This window comes from Gavialis gangeticus, unplaced genomic scaffold (genome assembly GCF_001723915.1).
Source record: "Gavialis gangeticus isolate Ggan-Ray unplaced genomic scaffold, GavGan_comp1, whole genome shotgun sequence".
NCBI classification, from domain to species: Eukaryota; Metazoa; Chordata; order Crocodylia; family Gavialidae; genus Gavialis; species Gavialis gangeticus.
The window spans coordinates 194,797,331-194,818,776 of NW_017728992.1; the positions used below are offsets into that span (position 1 = coordinate 194,797,331).

At 42.0% G+C, this 21,446-nt stretch overlaps 1 protein-coding gene across 2 annotated transcripts in view; it reads right to left on the minus strand.

The window, feature by feature from the left end:
- Positions 1–21,446, minus strand: part of ZFAT (zinc finger and AT-hook domain containing) — a 206,797-nt gene that overhangs the window by 27,252 nt on the left and 158,099 nt on the right. For both annotated transcript variants that reach the window (XM_019528196.1, XM_019528195.1), the window contains exons 12-15: positions 18,697–18,835; positions 9,604–9,722; positions 5,672–5,798; positions 1,255–1,385 (exon numbers count right to left, since the gene is read on the minus strand). In XM_019528196.1, coding sequence (XP_019383741.1) covers positions 1,255–1,385; positions 5,672–5,798; positions 9,604–9,722; positions 18,697–18,835 — 516 coding nt within the window. The remainder of the gene's footprint in view (positions 1–1,254; positions 1,386–5,671; positions 5,799–9,603; positions 9,723–18,696; positions 18,836–21,446) is intronic.

Genomic DNA, 21,446 nt, shown 5'->3' on the forward strand with positions numbered 1-21,446 from the left:
CATTTATTAGCCCAACTGAGTTTGTCTAATAAAAGATAACACATCTACCCAAAGAACCTTGCCTGTCTATATCTGACTGGAATTTTGTATGCAATTCTGTGATATATAAGGGGAAAAAAAATCAAATTCAATTGCTTTTGGATTCTGTCTTTACCGCAGTTAACCTTCTCTACTTTGGGCATATGGTGCAAACAAGGCATGCACGGACTGTAAACTTCAGCACTAGTATAAATTACTTGAATCTGACATAGAATTACTCCAGAAAAAAAATCAGCATTCAACTACACTGATTTAAGTGTCATGCGTCTACCATTGCCTGGGGTCAGCCACTTATTACAGGCAAACAGGCCCTTAGGTAGCTGAGGCATTTGTCTGCTCTGATTCCCAGTGTAACTTACTCTGGTGTACAAAACGGATGTAAAACACAACAGTATAAATGTGTCTCATGTCTAGGCATATCATGTGGCTCAAGTGAACCTGATTGCATTTTTCAATAATAATCCAGCTACTCAGCCAGACTGGATTAAGGCCACCAACTGATTACATTAGCAGAGCTGAGCAATGCTGCTAACCTGAGCTGAGGGGCCAAGCAGCTTATGTTGAAAGAACCGTCAGGCTTAACGTAAGGAGATATATGTGGATTGGACTCAAGTTGGAAAAACACCTGAGCTATAGTTTAGGTTAACTTTGCAGTGATGAAACCTTGTATGGAGTTGGCACTGCAGGTCCAGAGTAGAGAAGCAGGAAAGGAAAATGAACCCTATTTTTGTCACTGACATCAGCAGATATGACTATAAAGGAGGAATAAGATGCAAAGACAGCATTTGTACAAACGCATTACAACTTTGCAGAATTGCAGCTAATCTTTAACTAAACCATGGTAGCATTTATTCTTAAAGATAACATGAATAAAATTATTACCAAGCTATTTGCAATTTTGTTCTAATAATTCTGAAAACATGTTTTGACAAAGGTGTTTAAAAAAAACCTGGAGCATCTTTGCACAGGCACAAAATACAGTCAACAATTACTTACAAGCAAATTTCTGAATACTTTATGTGCATTTGTAAGAAATTCTGCTTGAAGCAGAACATGGCTCTATAATGGAAAAGTCCTTTAATTCTAACTCAAAAGTCAGCCTTTTTATTGTTTTCTCAATAAGATATAAAGGTTCAATCCCTGTTGAATAATACATATTTCATGAAAAAGTGTAATGCAACTAAAATGTATTGTACAACACCGAAGAACTCGTACCTGCTTTACCACTGTAACGGTTCCAGGAGCCATGGTAACCACAGAAGCAACTGCAGCAGCATCGTGGGTCTCTGAACCCAACTCAATGATTTGCTGAAGGATGTTTACAGCAGTGGGGTCAAGTCTTTCACCTTACAGAAAAGCAATGAACACAAGACAAATTATAGCCAAGACCATTCTAAAGGTAAAGAAATCAAAATGCTCCAAGCATTCTTGTCCCTCTTGTGTCCATCCCACTTGTAAAACTCTTGCTATAATTTCTAACAGCTCAGTAACATCCTTTTAATTGTGGTTCCCAGGGACAAAGTATTCAGAAAATACTTCTCCTGGGGAAGATGATAACTGCAATGAAGCTGCACTGTTCATTTTTACTCCTATTTGAAGATGATCTGAAAGAATGTAGTGATGAAACAAACAAAAGGCAGAACTTGGAGCACTAAGTGTAAATCATGAAGATGCAAGGCTTTATAACTCCAAGTATGGATTTGCTGCAGATTTAGTTTTAACAGCATCTGAACTCTTAAACTTCTAATCAGGACACCTATTCAGTATGCTCTCGGTCTGACATTACAATCTGTTTGACCTTCTGTGGTACCCCTTAACTCAGAACAGCTACTCTTGTCAGTAAAGTGTTAAAGGGGAAATGAAGATTTTGCATGATCACACCCATTCCTCTATCTGTATACCAGATCAATGTATCTGCCATACTTTTCATCCACGCAAGGTGAGCAGCTCTGCCAGAGGAAGTCATAGTTTACAAAAAAATAGGGCCACACTCAGGCTGCGTACAAATGTTTGCTGCACCTGGTCTAAAATCACACAGCTTACTTTAAGCCATGTGATTAGACAGGGAGTAGTGTGTACAGGTTCGCCAGTGCCGGAAGCCATCTGGGAACCCAGTGTAAGTAACTTGGGGTGGAGAGGAGGAGCAGGCAGCATTGGGGGACTAGGTGGTACATGTGGGAGGTCCAGGTTTGGCACTGTGGGGACTGCTGCTTGCAGGTTCCTTCCAGGGACAGCCAGGTCAGGGAGTGCCTGCAGTGTGAGCGATGCCTCCTGGTGGTGGGACAGTTCAGGAAGGACAGGAAGGGGAGAAGAGGAGGACAAGTTGCACTTTATGTAAAAGAGCCATATGATGGCTCAGAGCTCCAGTATGAAGCTGGAGATAGGCCTGCTAAGAGTCACTGGGGTAGGGTCAGAGGGGAGGGCAATAAGGGTGATGTTGTGGTAGGGGTTCTGCTACAGACCACCAGACCAGGAGGAAGTGATGGATGAGGCTTTCTTCAAACAACTAGTGGAAGTTTCCCGATCACAGGCCCTGGTTCTCATGGGGGACTTCAATCACCCTGACATCTGCTGGGAGGGCAATACAGCAGTGTGCAGGCAAGCCAGGAAGTTTTTGGAGAGTGTTGGGGACAACTTCCTGGTGCAAGTGCTAGAGTGGCCAACTAGGAGCCATGCTCTTGTTCACCTGCTGCTCACAAACAGGGAAGAATTGGTGAAGAATGTCATAGTCGATGACAACTTGGGCAGCAGTAACCACAAGATTATTGAGTTCAGGATCCTGAGGAAAGGAAGGATGGAGAGCAGCAGAGTAAGGACCCTGGACTTCACAAAAGCAGATTTTGACTTGCTTAGGGAGCTCATGGGCAAGATCCCCTGGGAAGCCAGTCTGAAGGGGCAAGGAGTCCAGGAGAGCTGGCTGTACTTTAAAGAAGTCTTACTGAGAGTGCAGGAACAAACCATCCCAATGCACAAGAAGACTAGCAAGTATAGCAGAAGACCCCCTTGGCTTAGCAGGGAACTTTTTAGTTAACTAAATCACAAAAAGGAAGCTTATACTTTGGACAAAGAACTAGGGAAGAATATAAGAGTATTGCTCAGACATGCAGGGATGAAGTCAGGAAGGCCAAAGCGCCACTGGAGTTGCAGCTAGCAAGGGGCGTGAAGGGTAACAAGAAGGGTTTCTAGAAGTATGTCAGTAGCGAAAGAAGGATCAGGAAAAGTGTGGGTCTCTTACTGAATGGGGGAGGCAACCTAGTGATAGAGGATGCAGAAAAGGCTAAAGTGCTCAGTGCCTTTTTTCCTTCAGTTTTCACAAGCAAGGTCAGCACCCAGACTACTGCACCTGGCAGCACAGTTTGGGGAGGAGGTGAACAGCCCATAGTGGTGAAAGAACAGGTTAGGGATCTACGTAGAAAAGCTGGACATGTACAAGTCCACAGTGTCAGATTGGATGCACCCGAGGGTGCTGAGGGAGTTGGCTGATGTGATTGCAGACCCACTGGCCACCATCTTTGAAAAACTCATGGTGATCAGAAGTCCCAGATGATTGCAAAAAGGGCAAACATAGTGCCTATATTTAGGAAAAGGGAAAAGGAGGATCCAGGGAATTACAGACCAGTCAACCTCACCTCAGTCCCTGGAAAAATCATGAAGCAGATCCTCAAAGAATCCACTTCTAAGTACTTGGAAGAGAAAAAGGTGATTAGGAACAGTCAGTACGGATTCACCAGGGGCAAGTCATGCCTGATCAACCCGACTGCCTTCTACTACAAGGTAACTGTCTTTGTGGATGATGGGGGAGCACAGGATGTGGTGTACCTTGATTTTAGCAAGGCTTTTGATACAGTCTCCCACAACATTCTGGCAGGCAAGCTAAGGAAGTACAGGCTGGATGAATGGACTGTAAGGTGGATAGAAAACTAGCTGGAGCATCAGGCTCAGAGGATAGTAATCAATGGCTTGATGTCTAGTTGGCAGCCGGTATCAAGTGGAGTTGACTGGGGCTGGTCCTGGGGCCGGTTTTGTTCAATGTCTTCATCAATGAGCTACAAGATGGCATAGAGAGAACACTCAGCAAGTCTGCAGATGACACCAATACACTGGAGGATAGGGCTAGGATTCAGCATGGCCTAGACAAATTGGAGGTTGTGGCGAAAAGGAGGTTCAGCAAGGACAAGTGCAAAGTCCTGCGCTTAAAACAGAGCAATCCCATGCACCGGCACAGGCTGGGAGCTGACTGGCTGGGCAACAGCTCTGCAGAAAAGGACCTGGAGGTGACAGTGGACAATAAACTGAACAGGAGCCAGCAGTGTGCCCTTGTTGCCAAGAAGGCTAATGGCATCCTGGGCTGCATTGGTAGCTGTGTCACCAGTAGGTCAATGGAAGTGATTATTCCCCTCTATTTAGCACTGGTGGGGCCACATCTGGGGTACTGTGTTCAGTTTTGGGGCCACCCACTACAGAAAGAATGTGGACAAAGTAGAGAGAGTCCAGATGACGGCAATAATTTAAGTGGTGGCAAACGACAGAACAAGGAGTGATGGTCTTGAGTTGCAGCAAGGGAACTTTAGGTTAGATAGTAGGAAGAATTTTCTCACTAGGAGGGTAGTAAAACACTGGAACAGGATACTCAGAGAGGTGGTGGAAGCTCCATCCTTGGAAGTTTTCAAAACCTGGCTAGACAAAGCTTTGGCTGGGATGATCTAATTGGGGATGGTCCTGTTTTGAGCAGGGGGGTTAGACTACATGACCTCATGAGGTCCTTTCCAACCCTAACTTTCTATGAGTCTATGATCCCCTGGAGCAAACACAAGTTCACTCTTGGGCATGGGGGTAGGGGAATCTAGCTCCTGGCTGGGAGCTTGCAGCCAGTTTCACCTAGCCATGGTCCCTCCTCTCTCCCAGCCTGTCCCTGTTTCAGAATGGGAGTGGGAAAGGGAGCAGAAGGAGTTAATTCTAGGGGTCCTCCAGCCATTGCTGGAGGGTGGGGTGGGGGTGGGGGCTGCAATACACCTGCCCCACCCTGCAGTGGGAGCTGAAAGCCCCCCAGACTGAAGCTATAAACGGCTTTCTGTGGCCAGATTGGGCAAAAATTTTCACTTTATGCACCTCAAATATAACCCTCAGTTATACAACAATGCGAAAGAAACAATCAGACCACAACAGGTCAACAGAGAATTCCTTTGCTATGAGGACCGCACACTCCCTATGTGAGTTTTCTATCTGTCCTGATGCTCCCATGCACGCACACACACGTGCGCGCGCACACACAGAAACACATACACACACACAGAGGAACTGACACACATCAAGACTAAAATGATGGGGCAGGGTTATGTTATGCTAAAAGACAGCCTGCGTGTGTTACAAGAGCCCGAATGAACAAAAACCTAATCATGATAGATCACACTTTGGGCCTCAAACCTACATGCTGCCTCTAAGAAGTACAGTGAATGTTATTAAAAAGTTTAAGCACACTATACTATTACTACCTCATAATTTTACTGAAAATACCACAGTAAAATTCATATGTCAGAATGAAGTTTAAAGTTGTCAGGTGTATTCGTAAGACTTGGGAGCTTTGATGAAAAGAATAAACCGCATAATTTCAAACCTAGAAGGGATCCCTTACCATTCTCAGAAGTGTATCTTAGGTCCTGCAGAGCAGCTACAGCAGCTTGAGTTCCCTGAACATCTTCTTCAGCTTCTGTGATATGGAGATAGTGAGGGGATGATTCTTCAGAGATCTCTGTTGTTAACTAATAAAAGAGAAGCCATTGATCTTATTTCAACCTTTGAAAATAAGACGGCAATCGGTATCCAGAGTTTAAATGAAGTAAAACTGAACAACAGATTTCTAGCAGCAGATATTATGAGGGACTGCTCTTTGCTGCATTTGGCAGGAGTTTACTGTTGCTTTTCATTGTGGTCAAAATGTCACCTCATGCCCCAATACCTCTTTTAGACTTCCAGATACTTGCATGCAGGGTTCCTTTGAAGTCAGACAGTGACCCTTTGGCTACTTGCAGACGTTAAACCACCCCCCCGCAAGAACAGGGCTTTACTTTAAACTCCACATGATGCCCCCACATCGAGCCCAAGAGGCAGTGCATTAGCTGGACCCAGCTCACCCAACATCTGTACAGATCAGGCACTTCTGTGGGGGAGGTTTGGTGCTTTTATCTACGTAATAGCCGATTGACTCAGCTTTAGATAAAAGTGCCAAAAAGCCCTGCTGAAGTGCCCGATCTATACAGACACTGCAGGGCTGGGTCAAAGCAATGTGCTGCTTCTTCCAGTAAAGTGCTTTGTTTTGTTTGGTTTGTTTTTAATGTTTGCAAGCAGCCTTTGTGTCATAAAACCCCCCAATAACCCAGTTACTTCTATATGTATTCATTTCTGGTATGTGCAATCAAGTCTTACTGAATAGCAGCCTCTGCTTAGGCCTGGACACCCAGGTTTCTCTCTCATTTCATACAGACAGGGGTTATAAGGTGCTTCAGTATCAGTGCCTGGACTTTCAGTGCTAGCACAGAAGACTTATGTCTTGGTAGTGGGTGTTTCAGTGCTGACTGCTTCTGTGCTGGTAGGGAGACAAGCTATTTGCCCATGAAGCACCCTAAGTTGAGTACCAAGGTATCAAGCACATTCCCATCTGAATTGGGAACTACTTCAGTGCTTGGACCTACTTGGTGTCGGTGAAGGAGAACGAGTCACCCTGAAACTAGTGTCTTTTCTCCCTTCTTTCCCTGAACTTTTGGGCTAAGGAAGGTTTTGAGTCTCTAACCAACTCCACAGTGAAGGAGTGAGACTTTCTCAATAATGGGGGAGCTCTGGAGCTTGGCTGTCAGTAGACTTATCTGAGCACTCAGTGAGATGGCTTTCATCTTGTTTTCTTCAACATGAGCTCAAAAGAACCTCTCACCTCGGGGATCCTTTGAAGAGGAAAAGTTTAAAGAGATGCCCTCACTTTATTAGTCCTGTGTGAGAGCCATGTAATGAGGACTACCTGGATAAATGCTCCATTGTGGCAGAAGCATCAATTCTGAAGAATTAATAGAAATAGGTACGTTTTAGCAGGGATAGGACTTAAATACTCAAAGCTCCATCATCTCTAGAGAGAAGCAGCCCAGGGAGCATCCTCCTGACTCTGAGATACAATTTTTCTCCCTACCTCCTTTCTAAGCCAATGGGCTAAATTGTAATAGTCACTGGCAACTGGGCAGGAAATATAAATAGCAAATGACAGCATGCAGAGATGCGGGCACCGCAGGAGTTTTGTCTCATAACTACAGGCATCATGAAGAAAATTAAAAGGTGTGTAGTTGCCCTGACCTTTAATGCCTTCAGCAGCAGAAGCAAGGGATCACATAGGGCAGTGATGACCTCACAGGCTAGACGAGTAGTATGGCACTGGTGTCTGGGCTGGATCCACAGGGTCACCACCTGGATCCCACCCTGTGCTGCCACATCTAACATGCAGGGTCATGCTAGCTGGCCTGCAGGGCTCCCCACAAGGAGGGATATTTGCCAGTAGGGAAATAGAAATGAATGCTGCCACTGCTCCCCCAATGCCAACTTTTCAGACCGAGGGGGAGTTCTGTAGGCCAGATGACGTTGCTCCATGGGCTAAGTCCTGATCTAGGGTACAGACATAACCCGCAAAACAAACAGCTAATCAAATTTGTCTCTGCACTCAACTATTAGGAGAAGCTTGCTAGTTTATTCTAATGGCCAGGAGACTCATTGGAATGTCATGAATTTTGCAAGCTAGGAAATAAAACAACAGAGAGGTTATAATTCTATGATAAAAAAAAGATACAACTTTGAAGCAAAAAAAACCCCTCAAAACTTTCATTGATTTAAACAATAGATCAAGCCATTTTTGGGCAAATGAAAAGTTTTTTTAATAATACATTTTATATAAGTAAATATAATCTAATAGATTCTGTAAATGGAATAAATTATGATATCATTACAGAGCACTGCTATTAACTTTCTACTAAAAATCAGAGGGAAAAATCCATTTGTCTATTTGCATGTGTGAACTGTAGGGGCTTTGAATTAATATGCATTAAGTAAGCCTGCCTTCTGCTGACATGTTTCATATAAGAATAGGCTTTATACCACTAATAATTTGCTATCAGTACCATAATATTTTGTCAAAAACCTTTTAAACTAGAAATCGTTTAGCCACAAAATTCAAATGGCTCTTCAAACGAAAGAACAGACTGCTATACTATCATTACCACTGAACCAAAAAAGCAATAGGAAGGCCTGACAGTAGATTTAGACCAGGTTTTGGATTATGACTTCAGGATGGAAGTTTGAATTTGGAGTTAGTTATGCTGAAGTTTTTTGAGAGTCTGCCATAAAATGACAGAAGCCTCTCAGATCCCACAAAAGTTCTGCATAGTGAATGGCTTGGTAGAAGGGCACTGCAAGGACAATTTTTCAAGTGTCATTTCAGCTGAATCAAAATTGGATCTGGAAACCCAGGATTTTCAGTTTTGGAGTCACAATACAATAAAGTGCATTATTACAAATAACCTTTTTCATATGAGAACATGAAGCCAAGATGGTTAGCATCAGATCTGTCACTTGAAGGGCCACTGCAGGACAAGCAACCAATTTGATCAACATCTCAAATAATCTTGTTTGTTCCCCCCATTCCACAAAATGGAGGGCCAGATCCTCCTAGCAGTAAAGGGAATGCCAACCAATTATACCATCTGAGGAGCTGTCCAAAATATGCAGGCCACTGAAGTCAGTGAAACTCAACCACACCCCACTGAGACCAATGGAAAAGACTGCCACTCACAATACTGCCAACCCTTATGTTTTACTGTAAGTTGCATGGTATTCTGGTGTTTTTGTAAAAACCCTGCTCGTGTAGCCAAGTGATTGCACAAAAACCCCCATCTTACATTTAGAGAAAACAGAATAGGATCTACCTTCTTCATTGTGGAGGAAAGCTTGCAAATATCAATTCTAAAAGTTCAAAAGACAAATGAGCCACATTAAAAAAAAAAACAAACCTGGATTTTTTTGAGTCTTGAGTCATGATTTTGAACAACTAGAGTTGGTAATAAAGCATTAGCTTCAATATGCTCCTTAAGCACAGACACAAGATAAAAGTTGTTGCTTTTATTTCTCAGTCCAGTGCTCCATTTCCGTTGGCTAGTTTATGAATTCAGACCTTTCCAGATCACATGATTTTACAGACAAAGCTTTCTTTAATTAACATAACATAAACTTCCAAATCAGACTTTTCAGCTTTACATTTATTTCCTAAAACTTTTATTTTTTTCTAGCAAGTAAATGTAGAAGCCCAGAAGCAGTAGTGAGAAGTAATAACCACTTATGACCTTGTTAATCCTGCTAGATATTAAAGTCAAGCTTAAAAGCCTTTGCACTGTATGCATTCAAGACAGAGATAATAGAGAGAAGAAATGTTTCTACTGCATAGAGATGTCCATAGCATATTTCTGCACTCATTCCATTTTATATCTCTGCAGAGATTTTGGAAATGTTAAGGCAAAGCTGTAGCAACTTTATTTTTACCTCCCACTTGGTCTCCCCATCCTGTTCTATTAGCTTCAGTCCATGCTTGTTCTTAAGATGTCTGTTAAATTCCCACTTTGTACCATACACGAAACTGCAAACAGGGCACTTAATGCCACCTGGGGGTGAAAAAATGAGAAGATATTTTTGGCATTATTATCCTTTACTGCAATGATCTTGGATACCTTTAGTGCAATTATATTACTGGAGTATAATAAAGCCATGAGACCCATTCAAGTTTGCCACCTCCTCTGTTGAGCAGATGTACCTCGTCGGTGGCAGCCGCAGAAGCTGACAGCTGATTCTGCTTCTTCCCTTTGCTTTCTTTGCACTGAACACTTCTAAAATATAATTTGACCAGTAGTGCCATTACAATGTTTGATACAATTTTTAACACAAAAGCACCTGTGCCTAAGAAGGAGTAACAAATCCATAACACTCCTCAAACACCCATGTGCGGCAGTGCAGAACAGAACAGATACACTTGTCCAGTGATTCTCAAACAGGGATGCTGCAAGATACTTTTAAGGGTGGCCCAGGGTGCCACATAATAGGAGCACTGTTAGGTGTGCAACACTTGCACGTGACTTGCAAGTTAAATTCAAGAGATTTCAAACAGGAATCAATAGTGTAAAAAACTTTCTGACTTGTTGAAGTCTTCCTGAGTTCTTTTCAGCAGAAGAATTGCTCTATTATTTTTCTGTAGTTAAAAAACAAATGAAAGCTAGGAGCTGGCATTTTCCAAGGGGCGCCTTGAGCCTAAAAAAGGTTGAGAACCATTGCTCTAGTCCCTGTGCCTTCTGTCATATCCTTCAATCCCTCTTTTCAGCCTTCTCACTGTTTTCTGCTGGAGTCCTTCCTCCACAGGACTCCATTGATCACCCTACTTAGGAGCATTTTCCACACAGTCTGCTGCTCCCTTTAGTCTCTAGACAAGTCCATGAGCAAGACCATCTACTAACCATTAGTCCTCTTGGATGTCAACTGACTGAAAGTTGGAAAAGTCATAAGGCAAGTCCCTCCATTGATCATTCCCTATCCCCATTTTTTCCTGCCAACCAGCTCTTGACTCGGGCATGGCAGATGCATTCTGCGGCTCTTGCATGCACACCGTTAGCCTTTCCAGCCTTGGCTCTCTAGCTCAATATGGCAGCAGATGTGTTCTCCTAGCTCTCAGCCTTCCTCAGCAGATTCATGGCATCATAAGAAAGTCAGGCCGGAAGGGATCCCCAAGGTCATCAAGTTCAACTCCTTGAATGACTGGAAATCAAGGGGAAACTTCAGCTAGTGCCAAACACAGTGGTCCCACTTGCACAGCTGTTCTTTGCTTTTGGTTGGACTTCTTGATTTAAATCTAAAACTCGAGAGATGGGTGTTAGCCAAAATTCACAACTAAATCTCTTCCCAGTCCAAGGATGTCTACAACCTGGATTTGATTGGGGCTTGTCTTGTGTATAAAGCCTGATATGTGAATGCAGAGTCCAGAGGGAAAAGACTCTTAGGTTGTAAGGTCCATCTCTTCAAATCACATTCAGACCCTCAGAAGCTATCACCCCAGTCATGCATCCACCCAGAAGTTAAGAGCAATATTCAGCAGGACTGGGGCCTCAGCAGCTGTGGACACTGGATTTTGTTTTCCCATTTGCCTTATAAGCCCCTGTCTTGTTTGCCTTCAGGGAAGGATGCAATTCCTATTGGGATGAGGTGTTTTTGTGAGGAATGCACTTTTCTGTTAGTTAATGTTTAGCAATTTTTTAAAAACAGGTTTAAAATTTCACTAAATTCTCCCCAAGTTGGTTGTGTATCTTATTAATTCAAAGAATCCTTTAAGGTGGCTATCTAGCACCATCATATTTAACAGCACTGAGTGATCGAGTTCACCTTTCTTGGGCTTATATAGTGACAAAGCTAACAACAGAAGTGCATCTTCCTCCAAAACAGCTTGGTTTTTGTGTGTTGGAACCTTTTGCTTATTTTAAAATATAAAAGTGCAAGTATAGGTATTTTATTTGTGGTCTTTACAGGAATATGGGCTATTGTTTACTCTCTGACCTTCTAGCACCATAATTAAAAAAACCCAGCATGACAAAATCATAAGCTTCCAATTTCTACACTAGATTAAATTGGCTTTTGCATGCTTTTCTTATGAAAGTCATTTGGTCAAATGTCAGATCTAAGATGCACGTAATTATGCAAATAAGCATTTGTCTTTTTTTCCTTCAGCCACTAAACCAGAATGGAAATAATCTAAATACTATCGAATGTCACACCAGAAGTCCAGACCTCATTAAAATGAACACAATCAGAAAGTTCCTCATGCTGTTTAAGGTCCTGTGCCACCAGATGGTTCTCTGCCCATTATTACCCATTGTCCTGGCAGATACTGTTAGCCACTTGTGCCATGTAACTGGTCACATGCTTGATACAAATGCTGATCTGCCACTTTTGCATTGTTCATAGTATTCCATGAATCACATGACTAGAAAAGATGCTCATTTTTACAGCGATGAAAAACCCACACGTGATATTCTGCAGGTGGCATGAAATAAAACTTTTTATTTTGATAATACAGAGTAAAGTTAAAAGTTAGTTGCTAGGTTCTTTCAATGACTCTTACTAGCCTTCAAAGATCGCCCCCCATCTTTATCAAATTACCCTATTACAGCAGATGCTCAATCCTCAGCTTTTATACTAACTGAAATTGCTTCTTTATTAAAGGTCTTGATACGCAACAATGCACAAAAGCAAACTTCTGTACTTCGGTTCAGGTTAGGACAAAGATATCATCAGCTACAAAAATGAAATGAAATATTAATTCACATCAGCCTTTAATAAAGAATCATTTAGGAGAAAGACCTTTCCACATTACTTTTAAATTAAAAGAATAATAACAATACACTACATTAATTAAAGCTCCAACCTTTGTCATTGTGACTTTAATTAAGGAACAACAAATGGAAATATGCAATCAAGTTGGTAATGTATAACTTTGTGTCAGTTAATACACATCAAAGCCCAAGAAAATTAATTTCTATTCAATTCATTAACTAGTTAGGCGATATATAGAAAAGGTCAGTGAATGACATACCTTATCTACTTTGGACACAAATATTTGTGCCTGCAGCAGAATGATATACATGAATACTTTGCACTTTCTTTCCTTTTTCTGTCAAGGGACCTCAATGCACTTTCCAAGCAATTAATTTACTGACTTACTATCCCAGTGAGATGGGCATTACTCTTATTTCCACCTAACACATATGCACTACTACTACTAAAAATTGGGCCTGTCATGTTCCATACATGGACTGGTCCATGCTTTGAACCTTTAGGAAATAATATCTACACCACTAAGAGCTCCCAGCTGTGACTTAAGACCCCACTGCGTAAGAGGTTGTACAGAAGCAAAGTGAAAGCTCCTCTTTCCAAGAGCCAACTTATATAAACTTATAAAGACAAGGATAAAAGGGGAACGAAGTTACAGAAAAGGGGAAGTGCCTTATCCCCATTTTAGCCAAAGAGTGGATAAATGCTTCATGCAGGCTCACCAAGGAAATCTGAGACAAAGCTGGGGACAGAATCCAGGTCTCCCGAATCCCAGGCCTGGGTTTTAACCACATGATTTTCTCCACACGATGCTCCTTTAGTTTGATTCCCTGAGTGAAACACCAGGGCTCCAAAAGCAATTTGAAAAAACTGAAAATAGTTGGTATGATGTTCTGCAAGATATCCTTGAGCCCTGTGCTTGCTCCCATGAATGTTACATTACTTTCAAATTTCCTTTATTACTTAGAAACATGTTAAAATTCAATTTCAAGTTAAACAGTTCAATAAAACAAAAATGGCTGAAAGTATCTGCTCTTTGGCCGTTATTTGCTGGTATTAATTCTAACAGCTGTCTAACAAGTAAAATAATAGGGGTATAACTTGGTTGTGTAATTACTTTGATGATCAGCATGGTATCTCTCTGTACTCTACACATTTCCGGGAAGCTTAGAAAAAGTTTAATACTTTAATCAAAATATTTCACATAAATGTAATGTATTGACCACTTCAACAATGCAGTCAGAAATTAAGGGCTCTAAAGGCAACACACATAACCCTGAGCTGGCTGGGAAGCAAGAAAGGGTATGTAATATATGGGGCAACAAGTCAAGAAAGAAATCTAATCAAATACATAATCTATGCACTGAAGGTCATCTGTGCTAGGCAGTGACACCCTTAAAACATGTTGACTTGCTTTGCCTGAACCAGGAATGACAGCTGGATTTATGCAATTTTGGGGAGGGCTAATTAGCACTGTCACTCAGCAGTGCTATTTACTCACCCAAAGCACAAAAGCAGCCACGACTGTTTCCATTTCAGAAGGTGGCCTCTACGGAGCAAAGCTCAGCATGGGAAATGCCCAGTGCAGACAGTCTAATATTCACCAGATTTCCTTTTTGCCTTCATTGTTTTAAACCATTTTCTTTCACACTTTGTTGACCTTTTTGGTAGTTTTCTATGGTACAAGTCAAATATCAGAGCTGAAGATTTTTTCATACACAAATCCTGCTATTTTTAAAAAATGAGCCTTTATACATGTGCAAACAGTCAAAAGTGTCTTGAGCGAGACTACCATATTTTGTTGCATACAGTGCACCTCAGAATGAGACATGCACCTTGTTTTTAAAGGCAGAATGACAAAAATAGGACCTTTTCTTCTAGTAACCAAGCAGTAGAGCAACCGGGGAGCTGAGTCTGCTCATTATTCAGCTCTTTGGGGTCTGTAGGCCACCTTTACTTTTGCTTTTGCCCAGTAAGCAACAGAACCTGCTCTTAATATATTTCCTTGCATATAATACACAATCCAACTTCCAGTGACTGGTTTTTGGGAAAAAAGGAAAGGAAAAGGTATATGTTGTATGCGAGAAAATGCAATAATAAAGTGCCAAGACGTGAACTATATACATCCTATTACTTTTGTTACCCTGCATCACACATCAGTTTTGCCTTGACTTGCTTTTTTGTCTCGTTCAACTATTATACTCTCTTTCAGACTGTACTCTCTCAGGGGAAAAGACAGTGAACACTACAAATCCCAATTTTGGAAATTTAAAATACTCAATGCTATCTCATGGGGTCATTTAAACAATGTCCTGATTACCCTCCTATCGTCTCCCATCCTTACTTCCTACCAAGGTACCATCTCCTATTTGTTGTGCCCTATAAAATGATTACTGGGACCAGATGCACAGGATTTGATGATTCCAAAAATAGCAATTCTTATCTACTTATGAAGCATTCATCACCATAATGGCTGAGTGTAAACGCTAATGAATCTAGCCTCGCAGCACTCCTGCAGCAGGTGTTCATGGTACTCTAATTTTATAGATGAGGGAACCAAGGCACAGACAGACAAATCTGCAGCTCAAATAGGCAAGGAAACTGGTTCTCCTCAGCCCAAGCTAGTGCCTTCACCCCAAGATTATCCATCCTTTATTCTTCCATGTTTAACGTTTTATTTTGTGTCAACGAAAAAGAAAAACTACTTTTTATTGCCATTCAAAAGTGCAGTTATTTTGGCTCCCAAAGGTAAAAAAAGTTTGACTAAACAGCTACCCAGCAACAGTTTTCATTAAGACAGGCTTCCTGGACCCACACAGATATCCACTGACTTACTGGATTTCTACATGGGTGCAGGGCCTGTCTCTATGGATGTTATTGCAGGACAAGGGCTTAGTTACAATGCAACTATGTATCACCCTATTTGCAACAACTGTGTTTCCCATTCCAATCTTCAATTCCAGCAGAGTTTTCCAACAGGCCACCTCAGGTGCCCAAGGTTGCAGGTTGCTCCAGCACTAGGAGCTGTGCCACACTATGTGACCTTAACCCAGGTGCAAAGAACGGAAAGTCAGTGGGAGAGGGAGCTTGAAGAACCAGCTGCTTCTGCAGTCAGAGCAATGGAGGGTCGTGGTGGCTCAGTGGGTGCCTCAGGGTTGCAGTTTAACCTTGTGAGCCACATGGGATGCCAACTGTACAGCCCTGCACTACTGCAAAATAGCAGCTTCACAAACTGATAACTCCTGTCCTCTTGGGAATTCAGAAATGTCCAACTTTAGGCCATTCTAAATCTGTGACAAAAAGGGGAAATAAGACTTGTGCGGGTAAGGCTACTGCAGGCTGCCACCTTAATGATACTGTCTCTCTCTTTTCTACTAAAATACAAGTTAAAGGTAGAGCATAAGGCTTTCAATTTTGAAAGCTTTTGCTTGTGTCCCAATTTTAGTGTTATTTAAACCTGGTTTTATGTCTTGGGTACACAAAGATTCTTTGTAAAACAAATCATTTGGAAATGCTTTTTAGAAATAATGTTTCTTAGGAGAATGTGTTTTTATTCATTATCTGATACCATACCATTATTCTGATACCTATTCTTCCTTAACAAAAATGAAAATTTTAAGTTCCCAAAAGGCATTTAAAAAAAAAAAGTTTTGTATGTTCTATTCAAAATGCAAAAAGTACTTAGAAATTATCAGAAATAAAAGGAAGAAATTCAACTCTATCAAGGAATTCAGCACTTTCAACACAATGCAATTTAATATTTAATCTGGTTTATTCCCCCCCCCCCTTCCCCAACCCTTTCAGGAACCAGAACTGTATGAGGTTTGTGTTTCCTGAATCTCTAAATACATTTTATACTGAACAAGCTATCTGATTGCATGGTCAGATTGTTCGCTTTGGTCTGTCTGCCAAGTTTACAATTGCAACACTTCACTTGGGAAATAGTAAGACTTGTACTCGTCTCCTTCAGCAGCTCCTGGGAACTGGGAACTTGAACTGCTTCACAGAGAAATAATTGTGGTTTCTAAATAAGTAATAAAAAATTAAGTGGTGGAAAACAAGCAACCAGTAGTGCTGACCACTATTTATAACAAGGATGTAGGAAGTCAGCTGCATGGAAACTTTTAACCTAAAATGGCACTACCACAACAGCAGTTAATCAAATCATCACAGGCTATTAATAAGTTTGTAAATAACAGTTTAACATGGGCATGCTCAACCTCTGGCCTGTGGGTCAGATCTGGCCTGCAGGGTTGTGTCACTTGGCCCATTGGGCACCCCACAGGTCCAGAAACTGCTCAGGGGGGAGCTGCTGCACAGTAAATGCTTGAAATAGAGATATGATGCAAAAGGAATGAAGAGCATCTGAGAAAAATATATTTATCTAAAAATTACAGCTTATTCTAGATGTCTTTCAAATTTTAGTAAGACAACTTCCAGACCTTTGGAGAGCCCTGTGGGCCAGAAGATACAGCCCTGCATGCTAGATCAAGCCAGCACACGGGTGGTTCTGGAAACAGAGTTGCATCTTGCAACTGTGGACCCACCCCAAGTGCTGATTCCACTGCAGGCTACAGATCACAGACTGATCCCACACTGCTCGTTCAGTGTGCAGAGCTGGAAGGCTGTGGACCACTGTTCTGACATGTCTCTCTCTCCCCTCTACTGTTCCTTTAGCTCTGATGTTTAATCCTGAATGTCAGGCATTTCCTACTTTCCTGGATATCCTCTCTCCATCTAACCTCTTATTTCATATCCAGTCCTATCCCGTAGAAGCTTGACAAATCAGCGACAACCAAGAGGGCATGATCTGTTTTCACATGTATTAGGCTGGGTACCCTGGCCATCCAGGGTCCTAAATTATAATCTGAAAATCAGATCAGTTGATTAAGAGTGGCATAAACTCCATGGGCATGTCTAGACAAACACGTGTGTTTCCCCGGGGACAAACAGCAGTGGCACGTATTTGTACCGCTGCTAGTTGTCCCCAGGGAGTACCCCTGCACACGTGCTCTGCTGTGGGGCAAATTGCCCCTTGTGGGATAAGGGATACTGGGGCCAGCACCTGGGCTGGCCCCAATAGCCTTACCTGGGGTCCTGGGGCTATAGTGGTGGCAATCCAGGAGCATGGAGCCTGGCTGGTAGCTGGAGTGTGGCTCTGGCCAGCCAGGCTCTGGTTTCAGTTGGTGCACTCTGCTGCCATGTGTCCTGTACCACTTTTTCAGTGTGCTTTTTCTTGATATCAGGATTTCCCAGAATCTAAATCTGGTTCCATGCTGCAAATATGCACCACCAAGAACCAAATCACACGCACAGGGTGCATTTTGTGGTGTCTCTAAAGCCTTTGAGATGCCACAAAGAGCATGTGTGTGCTTGTGTGGATGCGCCCCTTGAGCTCTAGGGTGCAGAATCCATCTTCAAGTGAAACCCATGAATCTTTTTTATTCTTGTTTATATAGAATAACAAGGTGAAAAAGATAACCATAACTGTTTCACAACAGAGCACTGGGTTTCAACAGTAAAACGGCCATTAAGGAGGACAGAAGTACAAAGCTGAAGTGCTCAACTGCCAGGGGAGGTCTGTGGGTATGGGGAATTTGTGGCTTTGAAAACCTCCAAATATTCCTTTGCGTAAAATGCCTTCGTGTACCAAACTAAAAGTTGACACAATTAAATTTATCATCAGATACAGTCAAACTTTATAGCCTTATTTTGATTTCAATTCAAATGACTATTTGACATGCCCCCAAATATCCAGTGTGAGGCCAAGGCCATTTTCATTTACAACCGATCTGTAATTATTTCCTCTCCTTTAATCTACTTGTTTACTGAGAAAACAACCTAGTGCCATTTACTCTTGATCTTGTTTAGAACTTAGCTCAGCCTTACAAAAACAGTCACAGACATTTGTTAGCTGATTTCTTATTTGGAGAGAGATTGGGATTGTTTACCTGAGTTAGAAAGGAGACAAATGAGGAAAAGATATAATAAATGGATACAAAATAATGACTATGAAAGGCAAGGCCAATCAGGAACTTTTGCTCACAACACTTCATAAACAGGGAACAAGAGTAGGATGAATGAAATTGAAAAGGTAGCCATTTCATAACCAATAAAACTAGATATTTTTTTCACAGAATGGGTAATTAAACTGTGAAGTCATTGCTAATTCACCTTTAAATCAGCTTGGTCCAACAGCAAAAAACAAAAACAAAAAAGAGCCCTCACCCATAGACTAAATAATTAAAAAAAACCCTGGAAACTTACCTTGTTGTATAAGAGCTTCTGCAGCAAGTTCACCAGTCCCTACATTAACATACTCTTCATTGGGATGCTTTCTGTTATAATGCCTCTTCAGGGAGCCAGATATATTGCAGGAATAATGGCAGTGCGCACAACGGAAAGGCTAGAGGCAAAAAAGAAGAGCCAGAACATTTCATACATGTTTACTTGCTTTAGGGATTGGTCCAAACTTCACCCTTCTGATCAAGATACAAACTTAATTAAGGACATATTAAGTACATTCATGTCAGTTTTTAGGCACGTATATAATTAGGTCTAAGAGGACAACTTTCAAAACAACATATTTACATTTAAGCCAACTCTTACCTGAATTTTGTCACTTTACTACAAAGGTGAGCAATGATTTTGGCTGGAGGGCCACTTACTAAGTTTCAGTGAGCTGTTGAGGGCCACACATTCAAAATCGTCCAGAAGATATCATTTTAACAAATTATAGACAAAAAACAAATCAAACTAAAAATCAAACATCTACTATATTTTAATTTTATTTGATTTTAATTTGATTTATTTAATTTTATTTAATTTTTTTAAGTTTTGTCCTGATTTATGTTTTTTTGAGTAGCATATACAGAGAGGCAATTGCCTAGTAGCTGCAAATAAAGTCTTACTCCTGTATAGAGTGTGTGTGGGGCAGATGATCAGCCACCTGTGGGCAGCCAAGTGGGTGGAAGGCAGCCATGAGCTGGACCACATGCTGGGGCAGGAGCCACACAGCTGCAGCTTCCCCTTCACCCCTCCTGGACATGCAGTGCCCAGCACACATCCCCATGGCTGCTGCTGCTTCTCTGTGCTGCATGCTGGAGCAGCAGGGGCAGAAGGAGAAGGAGCTACTGGAGGCAAGGGGATCCAACCAATACCTGGGCAGCTGCACTGGGAGCAGCCTGCCAGGAGGCTGTGCACACTGGCTGGGGCTGGGGTGGGTAGGAGTGCCGGCTGCCCTGGGCAGGGCTCAGCCCCATGCAGAGCACCATGGCCCAGATGTGACCAATTGGCGGGTACCCGCCCATAGTCCGGATCCAATCAGCTGGTGAGCCACATTTTGTTCACCTCTGGTTTACTATAAGCATCAAAAAGTAAGCATCCTCAGGGTAACACTTTTACCTTGCATGCTTTGTGACTTATAATTATGGGTCTGATTATGCAAAGACTTTCTACGGTGCATGGAGACCAGAATCTGACTGATGTAAGCAATGTAACTTGGATATAAATGGGGTAGGAATGAGGACTGGAACATCTAGGTCAAGCAGCAAGATGCTACAAAGGTCTTCCACAGAGAAGGAAGCTGCAATGCCTAAGTATTAGGCTCCTGGCCCTTGGAATAGAATTTGAACTAAGTGTCTACACTCCATTTAGTGTGGGGGGGGAATGAAGTGTAGGGCTGCTTACAGATGTTAACCTCCCCCAAAAAAAACAACAAAAAAGGATGCTTTACTTTAAACTCAGCGCACTCCTGTGCTGAGTCCAGCATATGCCCAGAGGAGGCATCATACTACTTGAACCCGGCTTGCCCAATGTTCGTATAGATCAGGACTTTTAGTGGGGCTTTTTTGGCACTTTATCCAATAGCAGACTGAATCAGCTTTAGAGAAAAGTGCCAAAAAGACCTGCTGAAGAGCCTGTCTATGCAGATACTGCAGAGCTGGGTCAAAGTAATGAGCTGGTTCTTTTGGTAAAAGGCAGTTTTGTTTTGTTTTTTTAATGTTTGTAAGAAGCCTTGATGTCTATATTGCCTTCAAGGGCTTCCTAAGGTTGTGGTGATGCTTGAAATCTGGTCCTTGCCAAAGGCTGCAGGGAAGGACTGACAATTCACTCAGGATCCACAGCCGAGAACACTTGCTGGAGGTAGGCACTTATACCCTTCCCATCACGGGTGGAGCAAGACTCTCAAGTCACAGCTGCAGGAAGAGGAGGAAGTGGTTGTGGTGCCTCCATCTCTGTTTATTGAAGCCAAATGGTTAAAGTCTCTGGCCAGGATGTAGGATACCCAGTTCCAATGCCTGGGGAATTTCAAATTCCTATCTTCTACCTCCCAGGAGAATATCTTAAATACCTGGCTACAGGCTGTTCTGCCTGCCTGTGCAGAAAAGAATCCAAGAGCTGCTGAGCCAGGAAGACAGCACAGGAGAACATACTATTTCCTTGTGTAACTACTAAATCCCCCTCTGTGTGTCTCCATCTGTTGTCTTGTACCTAAATGGTAAATTATCTGAAGCAGGAATGGGGCAGTATGATAACACATGCAACAGCAACAACATGCAAAAACATCCTTACTTGGCATTGGATGACGTCTCCTTAGTCTCAAACTTTAGTGACACACAAAGAACAGAACTTCCACCAGTGTTTGTCTTGGGAATTAAAAAATAGCCAGCCTTCTGATTTCAATTAAGTTTCTGCTATGTTAGCTAATTATTCCAATTAACTTTTCAGAGTAAACAATCAACTCCTTAAATTTGGTGCAATTACTCCCAACTTCTCTAATGATAACCGATGGTTTGAATAGTATGTGATGTCATCTTCTGAAACTTGTCTATAGTTATAATAATTATATTAGTTATAATAGCAGGATTGCAGTATTCATTTCAATAGGGGGTATGAAAAGCTAGGTAATTTGAGAAAGGGGCATGCAAAAAACAAAGGCACATCTAGGGAAGTCCCATCTTTTGTAGGAAAATTTCCCCACATTTCCTTCTTTGCTTATTACTTTTCATCTCCAT